At 47.3% G+C, this 26,703-nt stretch overlaps 2 protein-coding genes, 1 long non-coding RNA gene and 1 pseudogene across 4 annotated transcripts in view; 2 read left to right on the top strand and 2 right to left on the bottom strand.

Annotated features, from left to right (window-relative positions):
• Window positions 1-26,703, top strand: part of LOC113427630 (uncharacterized) — a 182,353-nt gene that overhangs the window by 120,599 nt on the left and 35,051 nt on the right. The gene's annotated exons all lie outside the window — the stretch shown is intronic.
• Window positions 1-26,703, top strand: part of LOC113427353 (uncharacterized) — a 256,359-nt gene that overhangs the window by 212,419 nt on the left and 17,237 nt on the right. Inside the window, 3 exon segments of the mRNA XM_087953560.1 lie at window positions 19,594-19,723; window positions 23,125-24,931; window positions 24,933-25,066. Of these exon segments, the coding sequence (XP_087809686.1) occupies window positions 19,594-19,723; window positions 23,125-24,931; window positions 24,933-25,066 (2,071 nt within the window).
• LOC148131801 (uncharacterized) overlaps window positions 1-26,703 on the bottom strand; it is a 29,971-nt gene that overhangs the window by 2,905 nt on the left and 363 nt on the right. The gene's annotated exons all lie outside the window — the stretch shown is intronic.
• LOC148131802 (uncharacterized) lies at window positions 5,900-10,861 on the bottom strand (annotated as a pseudogene). The gene is made up of 4 exons (XR_015747137.1): window positions 10,520-10,861; window positions 10,336-10,403; window positions 9,296-9,425; window positions 5,900-8,057 (listed from the first exon to the last, which is right to left on the bottom strand). The product of XR_015747137.1 is annotated as an uncharacterized LOC148131802 (transcript).

Here is a 26,703-nt window from a genome sequence, read left to right as displayed (position 1 = left end):
AGTTTGTTTTCCTTAACACCCGTTGGGGAATCCAGGCTTAACAATGCTACTTGATGTTTTTCTCTGCTGAAAGAGAGAAATACCTGGAAATGATGGGGAAGAGGTGGAAGTTCTCTGAGGAAAGGAGCAGGAAGCGGAGGAGAAATGGCCCAACTGGATTCCGGGATCTTCCCTAGCGTCCCTGGGTTTGCGAGGAAAAGGGGGACCAGGATTCCTGACCCACAGAAAGAGGGCGGTTCCTGAACATGAGGGGTCGAGGGGGGTGGAAATCAGAAGAAGCAAGTTCATCCAGAAGTTCAGAGCCAAGGAAACGCGTGTTTCAAGGAGGGAAACTTCGCTTCTCCTGTGAAGTGAAGCGGCGCCTTACCCGAGAGAGCCAAGCGGAGGATTCCCCCGGGGAAAGGGAGTGAGGGGCGCTGGGAAGAGGTTCCTGCTGGAGTAGGAGGGATCCCTGCAGATCTTTTTTGCCTGTTCCTGGCTTAGCAGGGGGTTTTCCGCGGCTTCCCTTCGGATTGGGGGTGTCTGTGACCCCTAAGTCTTCCCTGCTATGGGGTGCCCCTCCCCCCAGAGGAGGAATCGGGGCTCTGAATTGAGGTGAGGAAGTGCTTTTATGTGACTTTTGAGGTGAGGGGCCAGAACAAGCGGCAGCACCAATGGGAATTCTCCCTGCGTGAGCGTCGTTGGTCTCCAGGCAGAGACGTTTGTGACTTCAACTGAAGGAGGAGGGAGAGTTCAGCGCAGAGAGCAAAAGTGGGAGGTGGGGATCTGAGAGTGGGTTTCTACCGGTTCGCACCGGTTCTATAGAATCGGTTGTTAACGTCACTGGTAGTTCTAAGAAATGGTAAAACCGACCCCTGCTTGGCCCTGCCCCTCTTTGCCGCTCCTACGGGTCAAAACCCGGTTTTTATTACTGCGCATGTGTGAAAATACCTTCCGCATTCTCCCCCGCCCACCTCTCCCTTTGCTGCCCCGGCCCCCACCCCTATCCACCACTCCAAAGTTTAATAAAACCCAGTTTTTATTTTAAAAATTGTTTTTTTTTACTGCACACATGCAAAAATCCCTTTCTCATTCTCCCCCGCCCTCCCTGCCCCTACTTATAGCACATGTGCACTAATTACAAAATTTACCCGTGCGGTGCCATAGCTCACACCAGCAGCAATAGCAGCAGCAGCAGCCAAGCTGGCCAGCTGGCTAGCTGTCTGTCCCTGCCTGCCTTGTGCCGCCCTGCTGAGTGAGGACAAGCCGCAAGTCCCAGTCGCCACCGCAGCTAACTGTCCTCGCCCGGTCAGCCTGCCTTGCTCTGCCTGCCTCCCACCGACGCTGCTAGCCGGCCTCGCCTGCTTGGACTGCCTACCCCGCCACCAGCCTCTGAAGACACGTGTCAGTAAGTACGATCCTCCAATCCAGTCACCTACCTACCGCCGCCAGTCCCCATCTTGCCTCACCCACGGCCCTCCATTGTTGCAACCTTGCCTTCCCACCACCAATTGGTAGTGACGAGGCAAAGCAGCAACTCCTGCTGGCCCGGTCCCCTACCTCCTCCTGCCGCCACCGCCGTCCCCAGCCCGGTCAAGAGCCAACTCCCGGGCCGGGCACCACTGCCTCGCCCACATGGTGGCCGCCATCTTGATTAGGCTGCCGGCCCGCCACCTTCCCTTGCCTGTCACGGCCCAAGTGTTGCTGCTTTGCCTTCCCACCACCAATTGGTAGTGAGGAGGTAAAGTAGCAAATCCTGCTGGGCCAGTCCCCTACCTCCTCCTGCCACCTCTGCCACCAGCCCAGTCAAGAGCTGACTCCTGGGCTGGCCGTTCTCGCTGTAGCAAGCTAGAAGACTGAGGAGGACCCCGGCATAGTTGGTGAGCCAACTTGCCTGTCTCCTTTTTGGTAAGTTGCTTTTTTATATTTATGTATTTTTTTTTACTTTCTGTTTTTGTTTTTATTAATCATAAAAACAAAACAGATACCAAAGAAAGAAATAAACACATAAATAAAAATTATTTTACTATTCATCTTGATGTTTCTTTCTCCATCGCTTAAAGCACATTGAAGAAATTAGTCCTTCATTTAGTGGCCATTCAAAGTTACAATGGCACTGAAAAAGGGGACTCTTTGCCTAATATTCCTTCTTTTTAAATATATTTTTTATTGAAGACCTTGGAGGTCTTCTAGTCCAACCCCCTGCCTAGGCAGGAAACCCTACATCACTTCAAATGGCTGTCCAACCTCTTCTTAAAAACTTCCAGTGTTGGAGCCTTCACACCTTCTGGAGGCAAGTAGTTCCACTGATTAATTGTTCCCACTGTCAGGAAATTTCTCCTTAGTTCTTGGTTGCTTCTCTCCTTGGTTAGTTTCCACCCGTTGCTTCTCTAATTAACAATATCTGACTTAAGCATCCCAGGGAGATGAGGAGCCAGAATGAGGGGCAAACTTAAATGCTTCCTGGATGTTAGAGAAGGCAAACTCCGGGGTCTCCCCTCCCCTGGTGGCAAAGCCCACATCTGGATGGAAATTAGGGAGGGCTGCTTGCTTTCAAGTCAGCCTCTTGTCTGCTGGATGGTGATGGGGGCCTCCAGGCTGGCATGCCCCACTTGGCAAGCGTAGAGGTCCCCCCCCCCACTTTGGGGCTGGGTCTCCAGCATCACCTGGAGCTGGTAGGTCTAGTCTCCGTTCTGGAGCTCCTCCCCGAAGGCCACACCCTCCTTCTCCACTCGCCCACCCGTTCTTCAGCAACTGGACCTCGATCTCCAGGGGGTAAAAGCCTGTGGTGGTGCAGAGGAGGATGGTGTTGGGGGAAGCGGGGTCCATCTTGGTGGGGGGAGATGGAGACGGTGGGCTTGGCTGGAAGGAAAGAGGAGAATGAGGGATATGAGAGACACAGGACGGCCCAGATTCCAGGACATACCAAGGCTTTGGCAGGGCCATGCCAAGATCCTTGTTGATGTGAGAATTTGGGGAAATGAAGAGGGAGACACCCTTCCCCCCAGACCAAGCTCTGCCTGCAGCTGGCCAGCCTCTTTCCAACTGGCTGTTCCTGGGGAAGGAGGTGGGGAGGTGTCCAACTCCCAGATGGCAGCTTGCCAGGGATGGGGGCGGCAGTGAGGGTGGAAGGGATGGGGGGATCTTGGGGAAAGGGAAGGTGTGGGCAGATGGAGGCTGAGATCATCCCTCTTGATCTCCTCTTTCACCAAATCCTCTAACTGGCACAATTCTTAGATGGATTAATGGTGTGTGTGTGTATGTATGTTAAGAGCCTCCCAAGAGGGTCCTTAAAAGGTCTGCTGCAGCTCTGAGGATTTCTCCTTCTGTCCATCCAGGAATTGACAGAGCCCTGGTGCCTGAAGTCAGATTTAACAGATCAGATTTAACAGATAATCAGAGTTGGAAGGGACCTTACAGGTCATCTAGTCCAATCCCCCCCCACCTCCACCCCGGAGACCCTACCACCATTACTGACAAATGGCAGTCCAATTTCTTCTTGAAGGTCTCAAGTGATGGTGCTCCTACAACTTCCGAGGGCAACTTCTGTTCCATTGGTTGATTGTTCTGTCAGAAAGTTTCTCCTTATTTCCAGGTTGAATCTCTCCTTGTTCAGTTTCCAGCCATTATTCCTTGTCTGGCCTTCAGGCGCTTTAGAAAATAGCTTGATCCCCTCCTCCTCTCTGTGGCAGCCCCACAAATATTGGAAGACCGCTATCATGTCTCCCCTGGTCCTTCACTTCCCTAGACTAGCCAGGCCCAGTATCTGTAACCGTTCATGTTTTAGTCTCCAGTCCCCTAATCATCTTGGTTGCTCTTCTCTCTCCTTTTTCTAGGTTCTCAACATCTTTTTTATAATGTGGTGACCAAAACTGGATGCACTACTCTAGGTGTGGTTTTACTAAGGCTTTATAGAGTGGTTATTAGTACCTCACTTGATCTTGATTGTATCCCTGTGTAAATGCAATGCTTTTTTGGCGGCTGCTGCACACGGCTGGCTCCTATTTAGCTGGCTGTCCACTAAGACTCCAAGATCCCTCTCACAGTTACTGCCTAAGCCTGATACAACTCCTCGACTGCTGGCGCCCCTATCCACACTTTGGGCTCAAGCAGGAGATCCTATACCATTTCAGGATCTATTGATATTCCGATAGGATCTCTTTCAGACAAGTGGCTATCCAGTCTCTTCCTAAAAACGTCCAGTGATGAAGCAACCGCACTGTCTGAAGTAAAGCTGTTCCTTTTTATTTATTTATTTAATTTTTATTTTAAAACAAATGCATCTTTCAGTTATACAGTGTGATGGCTGGGTATATATATCTTGGGCAAGTATTTATGTGCTGTCCAGCCAGTATATGGGAATTGGATAGTTAGATAGCAATTGTGAGCTGTCCCCTTAAGGGAATGCATCATGGTAAATGTAGTTAAGGTATCCTGGGAAATGTAGTCCATGTCACGTGACCACATCTATAATCCTAATTGGTCACTAAATTGACCCTCCATGGGTTGGGGGAGTTCTCCTCACTCTTGGCTGAAACCGCAGACTCATGGTAACTGGTCTATTACTACCGCTACGAGATGAGGGAAAAGGATAGCAGATAATTGTATTTTTACCTATAAAACAGATATGCAAAGGATTGGTCATTAAAGAAGAACTTTGTCACAAATGTGAGTTATGAGGATACCTGATCAACCAATAAAAGTACTTTGTTATGGATGTTTTGTTGAGTTTATCTGCATCTGTACAGAAGACAAATCCACCACTGTACAGAATACAGAACAATTTATATTTTATATACATTTCTTAATAGGATTACATGTGTATTACAAATTACTCAACCTTAAATATATCTTATCATTATGACAACATCATTTAATTTCCTATTTTCCAACCATTTATAAAATAAATCCCATATCACTCCAGGTGTGGTCTTACTAAGGCTTTATAAAACTGTACTAATACTTCATGTGATTTTGATTCTATGCCTTTGTTTATACAATCAAGGATTATATTAGCTTTTTTGGCTGCTGCCGCATACACAACTCATGTTTAAATGATCATCCATTCGGACTCCCAAGGTCCCTCTCACAGTTACTGTTTTTGAGCCAGGTTTCCTGTAATCGGGGTTTGTTGCCCAGGTGTAAAATCTTACTTTTCTCCACATTAAGTTTCATTTTGTTGGATTCAACCTTTGTCTCATTTGGATCAGAAAGGCGCAATATGCACACATACAAATCTACAGAGACGTGGTGGGTCAGTAGTTAGAACGCATTACTACAGGCTAATGGCCCACAGCCAGAAAGGCTCATGGTTGATTCAGCCTTTCATCCTTCCGAGGTAGCTAAAATGAGGACCCAGATTGCTGGGGAAAATAAGCTGACTTTGTAACCTGCTCAGAGTGTGGTAAAGCATTGTGGAGTGGTATATATGTGGAGTGGAGTTGCTGTTGCTATATAGTTTATCCCGAGCGTGGATCCTTTTATGACAAGATGACCATTCTGAGCAAAACACTTTCCACATTCCATGCATTTATTTTACTATATTTGAGTATATATTTTATTTTTATTCATAAACATTTTGAATACAGTATATTTTCAGAGCATATCATACACAAAAAAGTACAAGAAAAAACAAACAGAAATATCAACAGATATACTAGTTACAATGATGATAGTGTAACAAAATAATTTTAACTGAATTTAGCTTATTTATAGTTCTATTAATTATATCAACATGTTTCTAATTGTCAACACTCTATGTATTTAATTCTTACATAATAATCTTTTGTCACCTAATTTCTAGTGGGAAATAAGATTTCAACTATGAGCAAAGGTCTTTCCACATTCCATGCATTTATATGGCTTCTCTCCTGTGTGGAGCTCTTTGTGGCTTCTAACTCCACTGCCACACTCCATGCATTTATACGGTTTCTCCCCTGTGTGGATCATCTTATGAGAAATAAGATGAGTTCTTCGAGTAAAAGTCTTTCCACACTCCATGCATTTATATGGTTTCTCCCCTGTGTGGACCATCTTATGGGAAATAAGATTACGTTTTTCAGCAAAGGTCTTTCCACATTCCATGCATTTATATGGCTTCTCACCTGTATGGATAATCTTATGGGAAATAAGATGACCTCTTTGAGCAAAGGACTTTCCACATTCCATGCACTTATACGGCTTATCCCCCGTGTGGATCATCTTATGGGAAATAAGATGACCTCTTCGTGCAAAGGTCTTTCCACACTCTATGCATTCATATGGTTTCTCCCCTGTGTGGATCCTTTTATGGATAGTAAGTCCACTGCCATGAGTAAATGTCTTTCCACACTCCATGCACTTAAATGGCTTCTCCCCTGTGTGGATCATCTTATGGGAAATAAAATGACCTCTTTGAGCAAAGGACTTTCCACACTCCATGCATTTATACGGCTTCTCCCCTGTGTGGATCATCTTATGAGAACTAAGTGTACTGCTCCGAGTAAAGGTCTTTCCACACTCCATGCATTTATATGGTTTCTCCCCTGTGTGGATCCTTTTATGGATAGTAAGTTGCCTGCTTGTTCTAAAACATTTTCCACATTCCAAACATTTATAAGGCTTCTCTCCTGTGTGGAGCTTTTTGTGGCTTCTGAGTCCACTGCTATGAGTAAACGCCTTTCCACACTCCATGCATTTAAATGGTTTCTCACCTGTGTGAAGCTTTTTGTGGCTTCTAAGGTCACTGCTCCGAGCAAATGTGTTTTCACACTCCATGCATTTATATGGCTTCTCCCCTGTGTGAATCCTTTTATGGGACGTAAGTGTACTGCTCAGAGTAAAAGTCTTTCCACACTCCATGCATTTATATGGTTTCTCCCCTGTGTGGATCATCTTATGGGAAGTAAGTGTACTGCTCAGAGTAAAGGTCTTTCCACACTCCATGCATTTATATGGTTTCTCCCCTGTGTGGATCCTTTTATGGATAGTAAGTTGCCTGTTTGTTCTAAAACATTTTCCACATTCCATGCATTTAAATGGTTTCTCTCCTGTGTGGAAGTTTTTGTGGTTTCTAAGTCCACTGCCATGAGTAAACATCTTTCCACACTCCATGCATTTAAATGGTTTCTCTCCTGTGTGGAGCTTTTTGTGGCTTCTAAGGCCACTACTATGAGCAAAGGTCTTTCCACACTCTATGCATATATACGGCTTCTCCCCTGTGTGGATCATTTTATGGGAAATAAGATGACCACTTTGAGCAAATGTATTTCCACACTCCATGCATTTATATGGTTTCTCCCCCGTGTGGATCCTTTTATGGATAGTAAGTTGCCTGCTTGTTCTAAAACATTTTCCACATTCCAAACATTTATAAGGCTTCTCTCCTGTGTGGAGCTTTTTGTGGCTTCTAAGTCCACTGCCACGAGTAAACGTCTTTCCACACTCCATGCATTTAAATGGTTTCTCTCCTGTGTGGACCTTTTTGTGGTTTCTAAGGCCACTACTATGAGCAAAGGTCTTCCCACACTCCATGCATTTATACGGCTTCTCCCCTGTATGGATCATCTTATGGGAAATAAGATGACCTCTTTGAGCAAAGGTCTTCCCACACTCCATGCATTTAAATGGTTTCTCCCCTGTGTGGATCCTTTTATGGATAGTAAGGTGCCCACTTGTCCTAAAACATTTTGCACATTCCAAACATTTATAAGGCTTCTCTTTTGTTTCAATCACTTTTTGAGATGTAAGGAAGTTATTCCCAAGAGAAAGAATGAATGTCCCATTGTAATTTTGTCCGTTGTGTCTTCTTATAGCATCTTCTCCTTGGTTTTGCGTTAAATAGTGTTCATTTACTTGTACTTCAGCTTTGATTAGCTTCACACTTTCCCCAGTATATTTTTTCCTTATTTTCTCTTCCTGGGCAAGAAAGTCTTGCATCGGAGCAACAGTGGAAAATGAGCTTTCCTGGTTGCAATTCTTTGACTGGTTTTTCTCATGGCTTTCGAATTCCATTTGAATTTCAAACTTCTCCATTTCATTTTTAGCACTGATCACTTGGAACAGTTCACAGGAATCTTGATTTTCCTGCCCATTATTACCTTCAGAGCAAAAGGGAAATGAAAATGATAACAAGGTTAGAGAAAAAGATCAAAGTGTACAAAGTCAAGTGAATTTCCTTCTGAATTTCCCCAAAATTCCATTAGGTTGTATGTTTGCATACCTACAGTGGTATGAGAAAGACATGATGATTTCTATATTCATGAATCATGAAAACTTTGAAAATATCTAGAAAACATCTCTTTCTTTACAATTATCTATATATATGTGCAAATCTTACTCAGTTAAGGAATAATCAGGGGAAACATCCAAGGAGGAATTAGGAGAACTTAAGATTTTTTGGGGTGGCTTAATTTCAGCAGAGACCTGTGAAAACTGAAGCAATTTTGAAACAAGCTCCTTCTTCCTTGGTGTACCTTGGAGCATCTGCTCCACGCTGTCTGTCTGGCAGGCGGGACCCCCACTCGGCCTGTTCCTCGATCCCAGCGATGAGATTTTGGAGATAAATCCCTTGCTTAAAGCGTCCCATTGCCTTGTAAACGCTCTTCATGCTGAGGCTGGAAAGGTTGGGATGCTTCAAGAATGGCTATTTCACTGCCCCAAAGTCCCATAGGCTCGCAAGGGCTCTTTGGCCAGATCTGGTACATGCATCAGTTCGCAGAGAATAGAGGCCTAAAGTACTTTAGTACAGGATCACACAAGACCAGTAGTGCAAGATCTCAGGCTGCTAATCTTGTGCGATCTCACACTGCAGTACTTTAGGCCTGTGTTTTTAAAAACGGAGGACTGCACGAGATCCAGCGCAAAAGTCTTTGAAAACGAAAAGGGAACTGGGTCTCAAGTACTTGGAAGAGGGCAGATCATAACTTGGAATGGTCGCTAAGTGAACTGTTGTCGCTCGGGGATTACCTGTACCCTAGTATGCTCTGAGACACACTGCATGAGGCCTTTGTTCTTGAATTGGATTGGGAGAATGCTCTTCCATGGGCTGAGCATGAAAGTTCTGTTCTCACACAATTTGGGGAGATTTCAGAGGACAAATGACAACACACTCCTCTCACACGACCTCCAGAGGACACATAAAAGCACACCACGTTTTTTTTCAGCCTTCACAGATAAGCAACGATACATTGACTCTTTCCTTCCTTGGAGCACCAGAAGGCCACATTCTTTCCTTCTACCTCCCAGGAAACAATATCTGATTAGTGGTTTTTAAATAAAAAAACTAACTATAATCTCTCTTCTTGAACTCTCTGATTGGGGACTAGAAAACTCTTACCCAGAGAGACCACGTTCCTATGGTTTTCAAGCATGACTTCCGAATGCAGCGCTTTCTGGTCAGGATCCAGCTGAGACCATTCCTCCTCAGAGAAATACACAGCCACCTCCTCGAAGGACACAAGACCATTCTGGACAAGGAAAAAAAACAGAACAGGAGGATTTGAAAGATCTGTTCATCTTTATCATTGATTTAGACAAGAGGATAGAAGGGGTACTCATCAAATTTGCAGACAAGACCAGATTGACTGGAATACCAACACTCCAGAAGAGAAGCTTGAGATATAGAAGGATCGACAGATTGGGCCCCAACTAGCAAAATGAAATCAACAGTGAGAAATGTTCTACATTTAGGAAAGAAAAACCAAATGCACTGGCATAGAATAGGTGATACCTGGCTCAACAAAAGTGCAACAGGGATCTTGGAGTCCTAATGGACAACCACTTAAATGTGAGTAAGCACTATGCTACAATTGCACAAAAAAAAAAAAAACCCCAAAAGAATCTCCGAATCGAGGTGCAAATCAGAGGATTGGAAATTATTTTCTAGCCCAAAGTACCATGCCCAACACGGACACTCCCCTTGGATTTTAATAGTCTGCTTTATTTTTTAATACGATTTGCTTATTTTTGAACTACAGGTTATAAATAAGGCTTTTTAAAAATGGTAATGTGGCAATGTATTTATTTATTTTTCATTAGCCTTGCACAATTCTGAGTCAAAGAATTACCAAAAAAATGGGTCTATAGCAGATCCTGCCACTGTGATACGTTCATTCCTACTTTTTTAAAAAAAGATTTTTTTAAAATTGGTTCTTGTAAACTCATAGTTGGAGGAGAACCTAGCAGAACAAGATAACCAGAGGAAGCTATTCTGGCTGACAGCAACTTGAACCTGCTATTCTGCCCTTCATGTTGTGGAAGAACACAAAAATAATCCAAGCTAAACAAGGGGGGGAAATAGAAGGAGAGAGACCTCTGCACAACCACTTCACTTCCTGAAGGCAGAATACAAATCTAATTTCTTTTAACCTTTCTTACTTGATTTGGAGGTTCAACTGCTGTTTGATCTCCCTCATAAAAACCAGAAAGCTTCATTCTTTGTTTCTCTGTAAGGAATAAATAATTTCAAAATGCATAATTAGCAAAATAGGAGGAAGTATTCTATAGGAGAGAAGAAAGAGCGAAGGCAAGACAGATGGGGAATTGGAGGATCTTCCGTTACCTCCTGAGGTGTCCTGACTTAGATCTTCCCAAGAGATCCTCCTGAAAAATAGCTCCTGAGGGGCATTTGATGTGTTCTTCTTTTCCTCAGCATTTCTGATCTGCACAGAGCAGCACTTCCAATAGGAGGAAGGAAGGAAGAAGCAGAATTAATGTACTTCATAAGATATAAAGTGAATTCCTATATTTGGAACACAACCTCAAGGCCCTCAAAATCCATCCATATGGCTGAGTGAGAAAACAATGCAACAATATCCTATCAGAATTGGAGAATTGCCACATAATATGAACGTGGGAGAAGTTTGGGAAGGAGAGCAAAGCATTCAAACACTCTTTATTTATTCCCTTCCGAGCTCCCTAAAGCCTCCCACCTGCCACTGGAGCTGCTCCTTCTGCTCCTCCGCCTGGCTCAGGAGGAAGCCTTCCGCCAGGGCCACCGCCTGGGAGCTGCTCTCTGCTCCACACTCCCGCACCCAGCCCTCCATCTCTGCGGGCAGGAGAGCCAGGAGCTGCTCCAGAACCACCAGGTCCAGCATCTGGGCTTTGCTGTGCTTTCCTGGGCTCAGCCATCGTCTGCACAAGTCATGGAGTCGGCTGCAAAGTCCTCGGGGACCCTCAGTCTCCCTGCATTGGATGGAGGTCCAGGGTGGAACTTCTGAAGGGAGGATGGTTCCCTCCTGCAGGACCTTCTGCCCGGTTCTGGTCCAGCTCACCCCACAGCTCCCAGGCTGAAGAGCCGCGGGGGCTTTTCCCCTCTGCTCCTTAGGCAAAAAGGGTGTCTCCATCCTTCCTGTCTCCAGCAGAGCAGCTCCAAAGGGCTCCAGGGACTCTGGGGTGTCTCCAGGGGCCTCTTCCTTCACGGGACCATTTCTGGGGCCGCAAGACGGATGCCTGCCGGTCCTCCCACTCTCTTCCTTCTTTTCTTCCTTCCCCCGCAGAGGAAATCCTGGCTTGCCTGCCTGCCAAGGTTCTGGATCTGGGATGGAGAGAAAAACCAACGCCCAGGATCAGAAAGGGGGATTCAGCCCCTGTACCCACTTCCCCCAACCTGCCCGCAGCCCCAAGCAGCTCATCCCAGTGCAGGGCCCAGCCCGCCCCGTCAAGCAGGGTCGGGAAGGAGGCAGCTGGAGAGGCCGCCCCTCCCCTCCTTCTCTCCCCCTCCTGCCTCCTTCTCCTCGCCCGGCTTCCCTCCTCTCCTGCTGGGCCTCCGGAAGCCCCGCCCTCCCCTCTCCCCACTTGGCATGTAGAGGGCGGCTGGGGAGCATGGGACCCGGGAAGAGCCACTCCCCTCACCCGGGGCACGGCTGTATGTCCCGCCGCAAATTCCGCTGCAGCCTCTCCGCCTCCTGCTGCGCCCCAGGGGTTAAGGAGAACGAGTGTGCGTCCTAGAGAGGCAAGGCTCCGTGATGTCGCTTCCTTCACCGCAGCCTCTGCCCTCCAGTGGCCCAATGGGGAAGCCTCTTTCATTAGGTCCGCTTCTATATTTATTTAGAGGGGAGAAAAAAGAAATCTTCTTTGTGGAAATCCCTGAGATATTGGAAGATGCCACCATTTCTCCACTCGTTCTTCTTTTCCTCAGACCAGACACACCCAGTTCCAGCAACTGTTTTTAAAAAATATATTTTACCCTCCATCTTTATTGCTTTTCTCTGCACTCTTTCTAGAGTCTCAAGATCTTATTTATTTATTATACAAAACACACAGAAAAATAGAAATTGGAAATTAAGGGAAGGAGAAAGAGGGGGAAAGAAAGTCTGAGGTACAAGAGAAAAAAGAGGGGGAAAGATTACTTCTTTTTAGCCCAGTGCAAGATTAAAAAAAAAAAACATTCCAGCCTGACAATTCAATCTAATGGACAAAAGCAAAGTCATTTTGGGTCTTTTCCTTTTGAACCCTTTAAATGTGAAGATATCCCATTTAATGGCTGAAGAAGAAAAGCGCACAAAGGTCCCAAACACGCCATTGTGGCTGAGTGAGGGAGGGCTCCCGTCTGAGGAGACCTGCACTCTGATTGGTTGCTGTGGGTGAAAATGGGGTGTTTCCCTTTTCCCCACCTTTTTCTTCTCTGGACTGTTTGAGATTTACCTCAGGATGTTCCTGACTGTCTTCTCTGCTGCTAACGTTAAATACATTTATATTGATATAAAACTGCAAGTTTGTCTCCTGCTTCCTTTGGGCAGCAGCTGCGCGATTCCCCCACATTCAATCTTTTCCTGACGCGTCTCTCAAGTAGGGAAATCGCCTTTTTTTCCTGTAAGGCTTTTCGACTGCAGCTCAGAATCTAATAAATCCAATGAAACTGTGAACACGAGGATACTGATAATCAGTTTTATTTTCTGATATCAGAAAGGAAAAACTGGGCAACCTTTCAGTCTCCCACCTTAAAACAGCAAGGCAGAGAGAGAAAAACAGGCGCGCGCAAACACTTTTTCTTGAACTTTTATAGATTACACAGCTAGCAAAGACCGTCATTGCTATGGAAACAATATTTCATATCAAGCAAAGTTCATGACTTTCTCAGCGCCTCTACAAACAAAGAGACCTTACAGAAATACATTTTAGCTCAAACCTTCGTTTCTCACATTTTAAGTTACTGGGAAAAATACATTCTAAGTTAGTTACTTTGCTACGCTTATGTTGGCTGTTCGCCCAGAAGTTTTTATCTCTGCAGTTGGCTCATCTCCCAACTCAGCATAAGTTACATTGGGGTTCAGCAAGGAAATCTAAGATTGGGCCAGACACACACTGTATATGCACTCTGTTTATGCTCCAATCCCTTCACTCCCCCGAAACGAAGCGGCGCCTCTCCCTTGTTTAGCGGAGGGGTTTCCGGGGCTTCCCTTCGGGTTGTGGGGGTGTCTGTTTGTGGCCCCCAATTTCTCACTGCACAACCTTCACATTTAATGAACACGATTGTGTGTGCCAGGCGGAGGGTACGTTTTTCTCGGACTTTTGAGCTGGGAGGAGCCAGGATGAGCTGAAGCACCAATGGGAATACTCCCTACTCTAGCGTCATCGGTCTCTGGGCAGAGTCCTTTGTGACTTCACCTGAAGGAGGAGGAGGTCTTTCAGAGGCAGAAAGAGGGGGGGGCGTAGTTCAAGGGAGGGGCGGTCAGGGCAGGCCCTGCGGGGACCCTCCACTTTCTTTGCTCTCTTCACGATTCTCAAGTAGACTTTCCTCTGTGGGCAGGGAGGGGTGGACTAGATGTCAGTTCAGGTCCCAAACTCTCCCGGTCAGGAAGGGAATCTCTCCTTGGTCAGTTTCCTTGCCTTCTTTCTCCTCCTGCCTTCTGGAACTTTGGGAGAATAGGTTGTCAGGGAGGGAGGGAGAGGCCCCTCCCCCCTCTTATTCCCACCCACCCACCCACTCCAGTTCAGATCACAACCGCCCTTCTTGAACCAAAAACCGACCTACTATTTGCGGTGGGTCAGAAAACCCCACAGCGCTGGGGGTGAAACCGGCCCTCCGGCAGCCCCTTTGCCAGGAAGGGAGCCAAAGGCAGAAGATCCCGGGAGGGGGAGGGGAGGACAGTGACCCCATGTGATTGGGGGAGGGACTCTCCCACCGTGTGTGTGTGTGTGTGTGTGTGTGAAGGCGTCCGAGGACTCCACCATCAACCCCCAAGTCCTCGCTGGCTGTGGGGCTGCGCCTCCCCTTCTCTCATCCACCGCAGACCCACTCCACGCCGGATTGAGGGGAGGGCAAAGGAAGTCCACACTTCCCTCCAGGGTTGACATGAACCCCCTGGAGCCGCAGTCCCCCAGGATTGAAAAGATCCCCCATTTCTCCGCTTCTCTCTCAGTGCTCGGAACGATCTTCTCTTGGGAGACTCTGCCCGGAGACCGATGACGCTACAGAAGGGAGGATTCCCATTGGTCCTTCCGCTTTCCGGGGTCTTCCCAATTCCGAAATCCGAAGAAGACGCCCCCCCCCATCCAGACCTCCCCCACCCCCGATTCCGCCTCTGGGGCCGGGAGCCTCCGCGTCTTCCTCCCCTCTCTTTGGGGGCGCTTGTGGGGCGGCATCCATGGGCTCTGCTGGGCTCCCCCTGATGCTGCTGGTGGGGGCGCTGGGCCGGATCCCGTGAAATCAAAGGGGGAAGGAGACCCCCGGTAAGGAGGGGGCTATTCTGGGGGAGAAGGGCTGGGAGGGGCCGTCAAGGATCCTGGTGGGAAAAGGGGGCTGAGAGACCCCCGTAAATGGGGAAAGGGATCGCAGGCAAGAGAGGCGGGAGCCTGAGAAGCCTCGATCTCCGCTGGTCTCTGCTCCCACCCTCGCCCCACTTCGCTCAGGGGGACGAAGAGGCGCCGCCGTCTCCCTTCCTAGTGACCGTGGAGGGGAGGGGGAGGTCGTGGGAAGGCGGCCGAATGGAGATGAGACGCAGTGGGACCCCCATCGTCCTCCCCCACCGGTGACTGGGTGGGCGTGGGTCTTAGACCCGTATCCGGAGCCCCCCAAGTCGGTTGCCTGGAAAGAGGAAGGAGGAGGAAAGCGAAAGAAGGAAATCGAGGCATCTTCAGAGCTGAATCCACAAACGCCACCAAAAGTAGGATAAAAATAAAATTTTTGCAGCTTCAGAAACTTCACTCCCCCCCCCCCGAGGCTGTGAAGGTCAGCCAGGATTTGAGCCTCGGTCCCTTCCCCATAATCCTCCACCACCCGATCAGGACCTGGGAGGGGGAGGAGAGCCACGGGGGTAGGGTGGGACGACTGATGAATGGGGGGAGTTCTGAGTTTCTCCCCTCAATTGCCCCCCCAGATCTACCCTGTTGTGAAGGGGGAGGAGACCCTCCCTTTGAGGTGGTCTTGGGGTGTGTGTGATTTTTTTGGGGGGGAGGGAGCCCCAATTCTACCCCAAATCCTAGAAGGGCTGAAGATTAGGGGGAGGGGAAAAGTTGGGGGTAACCAGAGAAAATGGGGGTTGAGGAGAGGGAGGGGCTGGGAGACCCCAGAAGGATCCGTTTGGATGTCCCCATTGTTTCCCCTCCCCATACCACCACCCCCCAAGGATGAGAGAGAGACGGAGGCATATTTGCCTTTATGTACAGTATGTTACATTTTTCATGGTGCCCATCTTGTCTGAAACGGTCTGAAGGGATTCCTGCCTGAGGAGGGGGTTGGACTAGATGACCTCCAGGGTCCCTTCTGTTGTCCTGTTCTATGGTGTCTCCCCTACAAGGAAACTCTGGACGGCTTACAAGTTATGACTGAAAACGGAATATATTGAAATCTCCTAATATATTTAAGTGTATATATGTATATATAGTCTCTCCAACCCCTTCCCTCCCTTCCTCCGTCCTGCCTGCCGGTTTCGGGGAAGGGGCCCCGGTCGGTCCCTCTGGGAGGGAAAAGGGGACCAGTGGGGCGAAACCTCCGAGGGGGATCCGGCCTGGAGGGGCTTCCAGGGAGGCGGTCGGACTCCCCGTTTCTCCGGGGCGGCCCAAGGGCTCCTCCTGCCTCGGGCGGCGGGCGCAGAGAAGCGGCGGCTCCGTCCTGCGAGTCTCCCTGAGGCGAAAGACCCGGAATCTCCTCCTCCTCCCTCGGCTTCCTCGCCCGCTTCCCCTCCTCCGCGCCGGAGCCTCCCGGCCTCCCTCCCGCCTCCCCTGCTACTCCCAAGCCCATCATCCCTTCCCTCTCCCTTCCCCCTCCCATACGCTCCTCTTTCCCGCCCTTTCTACCCTCCTGGCCCTTTGCCCCGAATCCACCAGGGGCGCCCTCCGCCAAGGGAAGGGAACTCCAGGCGCTTCCCCATTGGGCCACTGGAGGGCAAAGTGACATCACTGAGCCTTGCCTCTCTAGGACGCCGCACTCTCTCTCCTCCATCACTGGGCCGCCGCAGGAAGCGGCTGAGGGAGAGCCTAGTGGGGAGAGGACATCCAGACGGGCCCCGGGTGAGGGAGGGCTCTTCCCGGGTCCCATGCTCCCCAGCCGCCCTATCCATGCGAAGAGGGCCTGATCCTGTCTCCAGAAGCGGGGGGGGCAGTCTCTCAAGCTGCCTCCTTCCCGGCCCTGCTGGGGGTGGGGGCTGTGCCCTGTGCTGGGAGGAGCCGCTTGGGGCTGCGGGCAGGTTGGGGGAAGCGGGTCCAGGTCTGAATCCTCCTTTCTGATCCTGGGCATCGGTTTCTTTCTCCCTCCCAGATCCGGAACCTCAAAGCCCTCGGAAGCCTTTCAAAGCCAGGATTTCCTCTGCAGAGGAAGGAAGGAAGGAAGGAAGGAAGGAAGGAAGGAAGGAAGAGAGCGGGAGGACCAGCAGGGATCCGTCCTGCAGCCCCAGAAATGGTCCCATGAAGGAAGAGTCCCCTGGAGACCCCCCCAGAGTCCCTGGAGCCCTTTGGAGCTGCTCTGCCGGAGAGAGGAAGGATGGAGACACCCCCTTTGGCCAAGGAGGGGAGCGGAAAAGGCCCCGCGGTTCTTCAGCCTGGGAGCTGTGGGGAGAGCTGGACCAGAACCGGGCAGAAGGTCCTGCAGGAGGGAACCAACCTCCCCTCTGAAGTTCAGCCCTGGACCTCCATCCGATACCGGGAGGCTGAGGGTCCCCGAGGACTTTGCAGCCGACTCCATGACTTGTGCAGGCGATGGCTGAGCCCAGGAAAGCACAGCAAAGCCCAGATGCTGGACCTGGTGGTTCTGGAGCGGCTCCTGGCTCTCCTGCCCCCAGAGATGGAGGGCTGGGTGCGGGAGTGTGGAGCAGAGAGCAGCTCCCAGGCGGTGGCCCTGGCAGAAGGCTTCCTCCTGAGCCAGGCGGAGGAGCAGAAGGAGCAGCTCCAGTGGCAGGTGGGAGACTTTAGGGAGCTCGGAAGGGAATAAATAGAGAAAGTGTTTGAATGCTTCACCCTCCTTCCCAAACTTCTCCCACGTTCATAATAAGAGGCAATTCTCCAATTTTGATAGGACATTGTTCCATTCTTTTCTCAGTCAGCCACACGGATGGATATTGGGGGCTTTGAGGTTGTGTTCTGAATACAAGAATCTACTTTGTGTCGTGTGACGTACATTATTTCTGCTTCTTCCTTCCTCCTATTTGAAGTGCTGCAGTGTGGAGATCAGAAATCCTGAGGGAAAGAAGAACCCATCAAATCCCCCTCAGGAGCTATTTTTCAGGAGGATTCCTTGGGAAGATCCAAGTCAGGACACCTCAGGAGGTAATGGAAGATCCTCCGATTCCCCATCTGTCTTCCCTTCGCTCTCTCTTCTCTTCTATAGAACACCTCCTCCTATTTTGTTAATTATGCATTTTGAAATTATTTAATCCTTACAGGGGAACAAAGAATGAAGCTTCCTGGTTTTTATGATGGCGATCAAACAGCGGTTGTACCTCCAAATCAAGTAAGAAAGGGAAAAGATATTAGATTTCTATTCTCCCTTCAGGAAGTAAAGTGGGTGTGCAGAGGGCTCGATCTTTCTGTTTCCCCCCTTTGTTTGTCATGGATTATTTTCGTGTTCTTCCACAGCATGGAGAGCAGAATAGCAGGTTCAAGTTGCTGTCAGCCAGCATAGCTTCCTCTGCTTATCTTGTTCTGCTTGGTACTCCTCCAACTTTGAATTTACAAGAACCAATTTTTTAAAAGTCCTTTGAGAAATAGGAATTAGTGTATCACAGTGGCAGGAACTGCTAGAGAGCCATTGGGGAGGGGGTAATTCTTTGACAAGGCTAATGAAAAATAAATAAATACTCACATTGCCATATTGCCATTTTTAAAAAGCCTTATTTATAACCTGTAGTTCAAAAATAAGCAAATTGTATTAAAAAATAAAGCAGAGTATTAAAATCCAAAGGAAGTGGCCATGTTGAGCATGTAATCATGGTACTTTGGGCTAGAAAATAATTTCCAATCCTCTGATTTGCGCCTCGATTAGGAGATCACACATTCCTGCTTTGCAACAGCTGAGAAATGACTTTCCCAGGGAATTTTCTCCTCTTTGTTTTCTTCCTTTCAGCCAATGGCTCAGACTACTGGATCAATCAATGGTAGACAGAACGATAGATCATTTGATCCAGAAGTGGGATTACTTTACTGATAGGCACTGAAGGTTTTGCAGATTCAGTGAACTTGACAAAACTTCCCCAAATATTTCTTCAGTGAAAGCAATGTTCAGATTTTCCCATTTTATCACCTAAAATTAGGACTTGTGTGATACACAGCCATTTAATTTAGTGCATCTCTCTGCTTTGGGAATTTGGGAACAATGGAACAGAATAACAGAGTTGGTAGGGATCTTGGAGGTCTTCTAGTCGAGCCCCCTGCTCAGACAGGAAGCTCTATAACATTTCAGATAAAATGGCTGTCCAGTTTCTTCATAAAGACCTCCAGTGCTTGAGAATCCATAATTTCTGGAGGCAAGTCATTGTTTCCAGTGTCAGGAAATTTCTCTTTACTTGCAGGTTGGTTCTCTCCTTGAATAGTTTCCATCCATTGTTTCTTGGAACTCTGCTATCATGTCACCCCCTAGTCCTTCTTTTCATGAAACTAGACACCACCAATTTCAGCAACCATTTGTTATATGTTTTAGCCTCCGGTCCAACTAATATTTTTGGTTGCTCTTCTCTGCACTCTTTCTAGAGGCTCAAGATCTTTTTTACAGCTGGCAACCAATACTGGATGCAGTATTCCAAGTGTGGTCTTACCAAGGCATTATAAAGTGGTACTAACACTTCATGTCATCTTGATTCTATTCCTTTTAATGCTGCCTGTGATTCTGTTGGTTTTTTTTTTTTTTTTTTTTTTGTTTGCAACTGTAGCATAGTGCTAACTCATGTAGTGGTTGTCCACTACTTTTCTGTTGCACTTACTACTGTTGAGCCAGGTATCACCTATTCTGTGCCAATGCATTTGGTTTTTCTTTCCTAAATGTAGAACCTTACATTTCTCACTGTTGAATTCCTTTTGTTAGATGGGACCTAATTTGTCGATCCTTCTATATCTCCAGCTTATCTTCTGGAGTGTTGGTACTCCTGTCAATTTGGTCTTGTCTGCATATTTTATGAGTTCCCCTTCTATCCTCTTGTCTAAATCAATGATGAAAATGAACAGATCTTGTGAATCCTCCTGTTCTGTTCTTTTTTCCATGTCCAGGAGGGTCTGGTGTCCTTTGAGGAGGTAGCTGTGTATTTCTCTGAGGAGGAATGGTCTCAGCTGGATCCTGACCAGAAAGCGCTGCATTTGGAAGTCATGCTTGAAAACCATAGGAACGTGGTCTCTCTGGGTAAGAGTTTTCTAGTCCCCAATCAAGAAGAGAAATTATACTTAGTTTTTTTTTATTAAAAAGCCACAGATCAGATATTGTCTCCTCGGAGGGAACAGGAAAGGATCTGGCCTTCTGGTGCTCCAAGGAAGGAAAGAGTCAATGTCTCTTTGCTTAGGTGCTTTCTGTGCCATTTCTTATCTGTATTCCATTTCTATTTGAACTTATCTGTGGGGCACGTTGGGCAAGTTCCCCCCCCACTCTGAAAAGAAGGAGGTGGGCTTTTATGTGTCCTCTGGAGCAGGGATTGCCAACCTTTTGGACCTCAGGGACCACCATAATTTTAAATTTGCAGACCAGAGACCTTGGGAAAATCCCCCAAAAAGTCTGAAGGAAAATTTCACACCCCGTTTTCCTACTGATCGATCATTCTTTATTTGGGATCGCAGAATACCATCTCAGAGAGAGAGAGAGACTTTTGGCTTCATGCAAGAAAAGCAGCAGAAGCCGCAGAAGTCTTTCTTTCTCTCCCCCAAACTCCATGAGAAATGAGTCTTTGCCGGCTTAGCCTCTTGGAGCAGGTTGCCTTGTGGGGTTCCAAAGACTCATTTCCGGTGGAGTTTGGGGGAGAGAAAGAAAGACTTTTGCTGCTTTCCTTGCACGCAGCCAAAAGCAGAAGAAGAAAGAAATGGAAAGAAGCAGCCCGATGGCCAGGCGCGTGGGGCGTGTCAGGCAAGTTCCTTCCTCCACCCTTTCCCCCTCCCCTCACTACCTTGTGTTGTTCACGATGCAAGCTACGCAAGCCTTGTTTTCCCGCGGGCCATGTAAGCAGCACAGTCTTGTGTTCCCGCATAGCCTGGATTAATTGCTTTGGGGGTGACATTTCTCTGTGGACCACCAAAATTTTCTTGTGGACCACCAGTGGATCCAAAGCACCTGAGGGCAGGACAAGAAAGGGTGGAAACTAATCTAGGAGAGAAGCAACTTATTTCCCGACAGTTAGAACAATTAATCAGTGGAACAACTTGCCTCCAGAAGTTGCGAATGCTCAAACACTGGAAGTTCTTAAGAGGATGTTGGATAATCATTTGTCTAAAGTGGTGTAGGCACTGAAGTGGGGGTGTGCCTAAGCAGGGGGTTGCACTAGAAAACCTCCAAGGTCTCTTCCGTTACTCTATTCTATCCCTTAACTCAAAACTGACTCCGAGTGAGATTTGCATATATAGGGATAATTGCAAAGAAAGAGATGTTTTCTAGATATATTCAAAACTTCCATGACTCATGAATATATAAAATTATGTCTATATCCAGTGGTGCGATTCAATTTTTTTTACTACCGGTTCTGTGGGTTTGGCTTATTTGGTGGGCATGGCGCAGGGTCATGTGACTGGGTGGGTGTGGCTTGGTGGTCATGTGACAGGTGGTCATGTGACAGGTGGTCATGTGACTGGGTAGGTGTGGCCAACTCAATGTCACTCACGTCAAGGGGTGCCTTGCCTGGCCCCTCCCCTCCCAACAATTCCTTGTCATACCCAGCGTCAACTTATCTATAGTTCTGTAAAATTGTTCACCTTTTTTTGACTTTATTATCTACGTACTATAGATGTACTTTCATGGACCACTGAAAGGAGGAAATGGCTCACATGCTTTGCCCAAGAGGGTGCTAGGCAACAGGCTTCTAGGGCAGTGATCCCCAACCTTTTTTACGCCGCGGCCCGGTATCCCCAACCTTTTTTATGGCGCGGCCCGGTACCGGCATTAGCTGGGCGCCGCCATCTTTTTTTTTGATGAAAAAGTGCTTCCGGTGAGCTTTCTACCCGGAAAAGCTCACCGGAAGCACTTTTTCATCAAAAAAAGATGGCGGCGCCCAGCAAGCCAGCGGCCCGGTAGGACTTGTTCCACGGACCGGTGGTTGGGGACCCCTGTTCTAGGGAGCTGCCAGAAAGAGGGTGGGGGGCAATGTATTTTCCAAAGCACCAGAAGGATGGAAACTGAACAGAGAGAGAAGCAACCTAAAAGTAATTAGAAACTTCCTGACAGTGAGAACAATTAACCAGTGGAATTGCTTGCCACCAGAAGTTCTGGGTGCTCCAACACTGGAAGGTTTTAACAAAAGACTGGACAGCCATTTCTCTGAAATGGTATAGAGTTCCCCCCAATGGTCCCTTCTAAGTGTTATTCTGTTATTCCGACACCTTTCCCAGGACCTCTATTCAGATTTTGGAATCCTCAAGAATTTTCCTGCCTGAGCAGGGGGTTGGACTAGAAGACCTCCGTAGTCCCTTTCAACTCTGTTAAACGCACCTGTATTTATGCTCTGGGCTATTGACATGTAAACCCTGAAAAATACCTGGGCAAAAAGAAAGGCAGTAAAATCACTCTAGGTGTAGGGACAGTGCAAAATATTAACATATGATAAATAATGGAACAATTAAAAATAATAGCACAGAGTTTTTTTTTCTCCCTCTTCTTTTTCTTTTCTTTCTTTCTCCCCCTTCCTCTTTCTCTCTATCTCTCCCTTTTTCTTTCTTGCTGTTTCTCTCTTTCACTTTCTCTCCCTTCTTTCTTCCTTCCTATTTTTCTTTCTTTCTCTTTCTTTTTTCCTCTTTATTTCTTTCTCTCCCTTTCTCTTTCTTTCTTGCTCTTTCTTCCTTTCTTCCTTTTTCCTTCATGCCCTTCCTCCCTTTCTTCCTTCCTTCCTTTCCTTCCTTGTCTCTCTCTCTCTCTCTCTTTCTCTCTCTCTCTCACACACACACACACACACCCTTTCAGGGAAGAACTTATTGGGCAAACTCCAGACCAGCGAGCAGTGGGACAATGAAGAAAGCAGCAGCCCCGGAACAACTATCCACCCTCCCTTTCGAAGAACATGGGTGGCGGCGGGGGCAGGTGAGGGCGCCCCGAAAGGGAGGGAGAAAGCAAACAGCTTTCCGTTCGCTTTCTCTGCTGCGCCGGGGCTAAGAGGGCGGCGGAGGGGCGGTGAGGCGGACGCACGGAAGGGTCCCGGGCGGTGGGGACGAGGGCCTAGCACGACGCAGGCTTACCTGTGAGTAGGGCAGGCAGATCAGGGCTGCTCAGTTGGGGTGCAGGCACCATGTGGGGAAGTCAGGTTAGTCAAGCCACAAGGGCCCAGCGTGCCACATAGGAAGGGAGGATGACTGGGTGGGGTGAGCGGCAGGCAGGCGAGCTGTGTGAGCATCAGGTAGGTGGGGCGACTGGTGACTAGGGAACTGGTTCAGGGGCGTGGCCAGCCAGAAGTTACTACCGGTTCAGCGACCCACGCCTAATCATCGCTACCGCTTCTCTGGAAGTGGTGCAAACTGGTTGAATACCACCTCTCTCTATATAACACCACTATAAGCATGCAGTTTCATCTTTTTCTCTAACCTTGTTATCTTTTTCATTTCCCTTTTGCTTTGAAGGTAATAATGGGCAGGAGAATCAAGATTCCTATGAACTGTTCCAAGTGATCAGTGCTAAAGATGGAACAGAGAAGTTTGGAATTCGAATGGAATTTGAAAGCCACGAGAGAAACCAGTCAAATAATTGGAATCTGGAAAGCTCATCTTCCAGTGATGCTCCAATACATGACTTTCTTGCCCAAGAAGAGAAAATAAGCAAAAAATATCCTGGAAAAAGTGTGAAGCTAATCAAAGCTGAAGTACAAGTAAATGAACACTATTTAACCCAAAACAAAGGGGAAGATGTTATAAGAAGACACAAGGGACAAAATTACAATGAGACATTCATTCTTTCTCTTGGGAATAACTTCCTTACAGCTCAAAAAGAGATTGACACAAAAGACAAGCCTTATAAATGTTTGGAATGTGGAAAATGTTTTAGAAGGAGCAGGGAACTTATTTCCCATGAAAGGATCCACACGGGGGAAAAACCATATGAATGCAGAGTGTGTGGAAAGACCTTTGCTCGTAGCAAAACACTTACTTGCCATGAAAGGATCCACACAGGGGAGAAACCATATGAATGCAGAGTGTGTGGAAAGACCTTTGCTCATAGCAGTACACTGACTTCCCATGAAAGGATCCACACAGGGGAGAAGCCGTATAAATGCATGGAGTGTGGAAAGACCTTTGCTCAAAGAGGTCATCTTATTTCCCATAAGATGAGCCACACAAGGGACAAGCCATATAAATGCACGGAGTGTGGAAAGACCTTTGCTCGTAGCGATACACTTACCATGCATAAAAGGATCCACAGAGGGGACAAGCCGTATAAATGCATGAAGTGTGGAAAGACCTTTGCTCATAGCAAAACACTTACTTCCCACGAAAGGATCCACACAGGGGAGAAACCATATGAATGCAGAGTGTGTGGTAAGACTTTTGCTCATAGCAAAACACTTACTTCCCATGAAAGGATCCACACTGGGGAGAAACCATATGAATGCAGAGTGTGTGGAAAGACCTTTGCTCATAGCAGTACACTGGCTTCCCATGAAAGGATCCACACAGGGGAGAAGCCGTATAAATGCACGGAGTGTGGAAAGAGCTTTGCTCAAAGGGGTAATCTTATTTCCCATAAGATGAGCCACACAGGGGACAAGCCGTATAAATGCATGGAGTGTGGAAAGACCTTTGCTCGTAGCAATACGCTTACTATGCATAAAAGGATCCACAGAGGGGACAATCCGTATAAATGCATGAAGTGTGGAAAGACCTTTGCTCATAGCAAAACACTTACTTCCCATGAAAGGATCCACACAGGGGAGAAACCATATGAATGCAAACTGTGTGGAAAGACCTTTGCTCATAGCAAAACACTTACTTCCCATGAAAGGATCCACACAGGGGAGAAACCATATGAATGCAGAGTGTGTGGAAAGACCTTTGCTCATAGCAGTACACGGACTTCCCATGAAAGGATCCACACAGGGGAGAAGCCTTATAAATGCATGGAGTGTGGAATGACCTTTGTTCAAAAAGGTTATCTTATTTCTCATAAAAGAAGCCACACAGGGGAGAAACCATATAAATGCCTGGAGTGTCGAATGTCATTTGGTCAAAGAAGTCATCTTATTTCTCATAAGATGATCCACACAGGGGAGAAGCCATATAAATGCATAGTGTGTGGAAAGACCTTTGCTCAAAAAGGTAATCTTATTTCCCATAAAAGAAGCCACACAGGGGAGAAGCCATATAAATGCATGGAGTGTGGAAAGACGTTTACTCATGGCAATGGACTTAGAAGCCACAACAAGCTCCACACGGGAGAAACCTGATAAATGCATGGAATGTGGAAAGACCTTTGCTCAGAGCAGTGCACTTACTTCCCATGAAAGGATCCACACAGGGGAGAAGCCCTATAAATGCACGGAGTGTGGAAAGACCTTTGTTCATAGATGTAATCTTATTTCCCCCCCAAAAAAGCCACAAAGGGGAGAAGCCATATAAACGCATGGTATGTGGAGAGAGTTTTGTTCACAATGGTAATCTTACTTCTCATAAAAGGATCCACACTTGGGAGAAACTAGCAATAGCAATTCCACTTAGACCTATATACCACTTCACAATGCTTTACCACACTTTCTGAGCAGTTTACAAAGTCAGCATATGCTCCCCAGCAATTGGGGACCTCAAAAGGATGAAAGACTGAATCAACCATGAGCCAGTCAGGATTGAACTCCTGGCTGTGGGCAATTAGCCTGTAGTACTGCATTCTAACAACTGACCCACCACGTCTCTATAGATTTGTATGTGTGTGCATATTGTGCCTTTCTGATTGAAATGAGACAAGGTTGAATCCTCCAAAATGAAACTTAATGTGGAGAAAAGTAAGATGTTACACCCGGACAGGAAAAACCGATTACAGGAAACCTGGCTCAAAAACAGTAACTGTGAGAGGGATCTTGGGAGTCCGAATGGATGATCACTTAAACTTGAGTCACGTGTGTGTGTGGCGGCAGCCAAACAAGCTAATGTAATCCTTGATGTATAAACAGGCGTAAAATCAAAATCACGTGAAGTATTAGTACCATTTTGTAAAGCCTTAGTAAGTTCTTATCCTTCCTACCCATCTCTTCCAACTTATGACTATAACCGTGTCGCTTGTATCTTTACAATTTACATTGTTTTATTTGTTCCCTACTATGATTTGATTGCTTATTAGTAACCTATGACTATCACCAAGTGTTGTATCTTGTGATTTTTGATACATGTATTTAATTTTTTCTTTATGTACACTGAGAACTTATGCTCCAAAGACAAATTCCTTGTGTTTCCAATCACACTTGGCCAATAAAGAATTCTATCCTATCCTAGTGCAACAGGAGAGATTATCTGGAGCTTAGTTCAACTCTGGGGTTCTTGGGGGCTTCTGAGCTTGGTTGTTTCCTTGGAGACATTGAATTACCCAACTAGGTAACTGGGTCAGATAAATTCCCTCCGTCCCTGAATTTTGGACGCTCAGCGGAAGGTGGTATGTGTGGTTCCCCCTCCACAAGAGGGAACTGCCATTTTCTGGGGGTTCAGAGGGGAGGAAGGAGAAGCTGCTTGTACCAGGTGGATGTCATGAACCACAAAGAATCCAGTTGATTGAGATTGGGAGAGGAGGAAGGTGAGGGAAATGGACAAACCTTGGGGTCAGCTGAGGAAGATGGGATTTGTAGTCCCGGGGCAGGCATTTGAAAGAAGATGTAGTCCACAGAAGAGAATATCTGGAGGTTGGGTTAAACTCTGGGGTTGTTGGGGCCCTCGGTGCTTGGTTCGCTTGGAGATGTTTCATTACCCAGCTAGGTAACATCCTCAGTGCAAAGCAGAGGGGGGATTGGCTGCCTGTTTAGATGCCCGGCCAGAGATTGTAGGGTTCCCTCCTGGATGTTCCTTGATTGGAGGATGTCTTTCTGCTTGTTTGTCTGGTGCTGATCCCTGATTATCTATTGGCTGTTGGAGGGGAGGGGTGTCTTTTTCATCTCTTCTAGGTTTTTTTTTTAATTGTGTAAATGTAACTTATCTCTCTGTGTCTAGTGAAAACCAGAGATTGAT

This window comes from Notechis scutatus, chromosome 2 (genome assembly GCF_049901735.1).
Source record: "Notechis scutatus isolate UNSWTSFEM ecotype Mainland chromosome 2, rNotScu1.2, whole genome shotgun sequence".
NCBI lineage: Eukaryota > Metazoa > Chordata > Lepidosauria > Squamata > Elapidae > Notechis > Notechis scutatus.
Note: the sequence above shows the minus strand (reverse complement) of the source record. Positions and strands in the feature narration are given on the sequence as shown.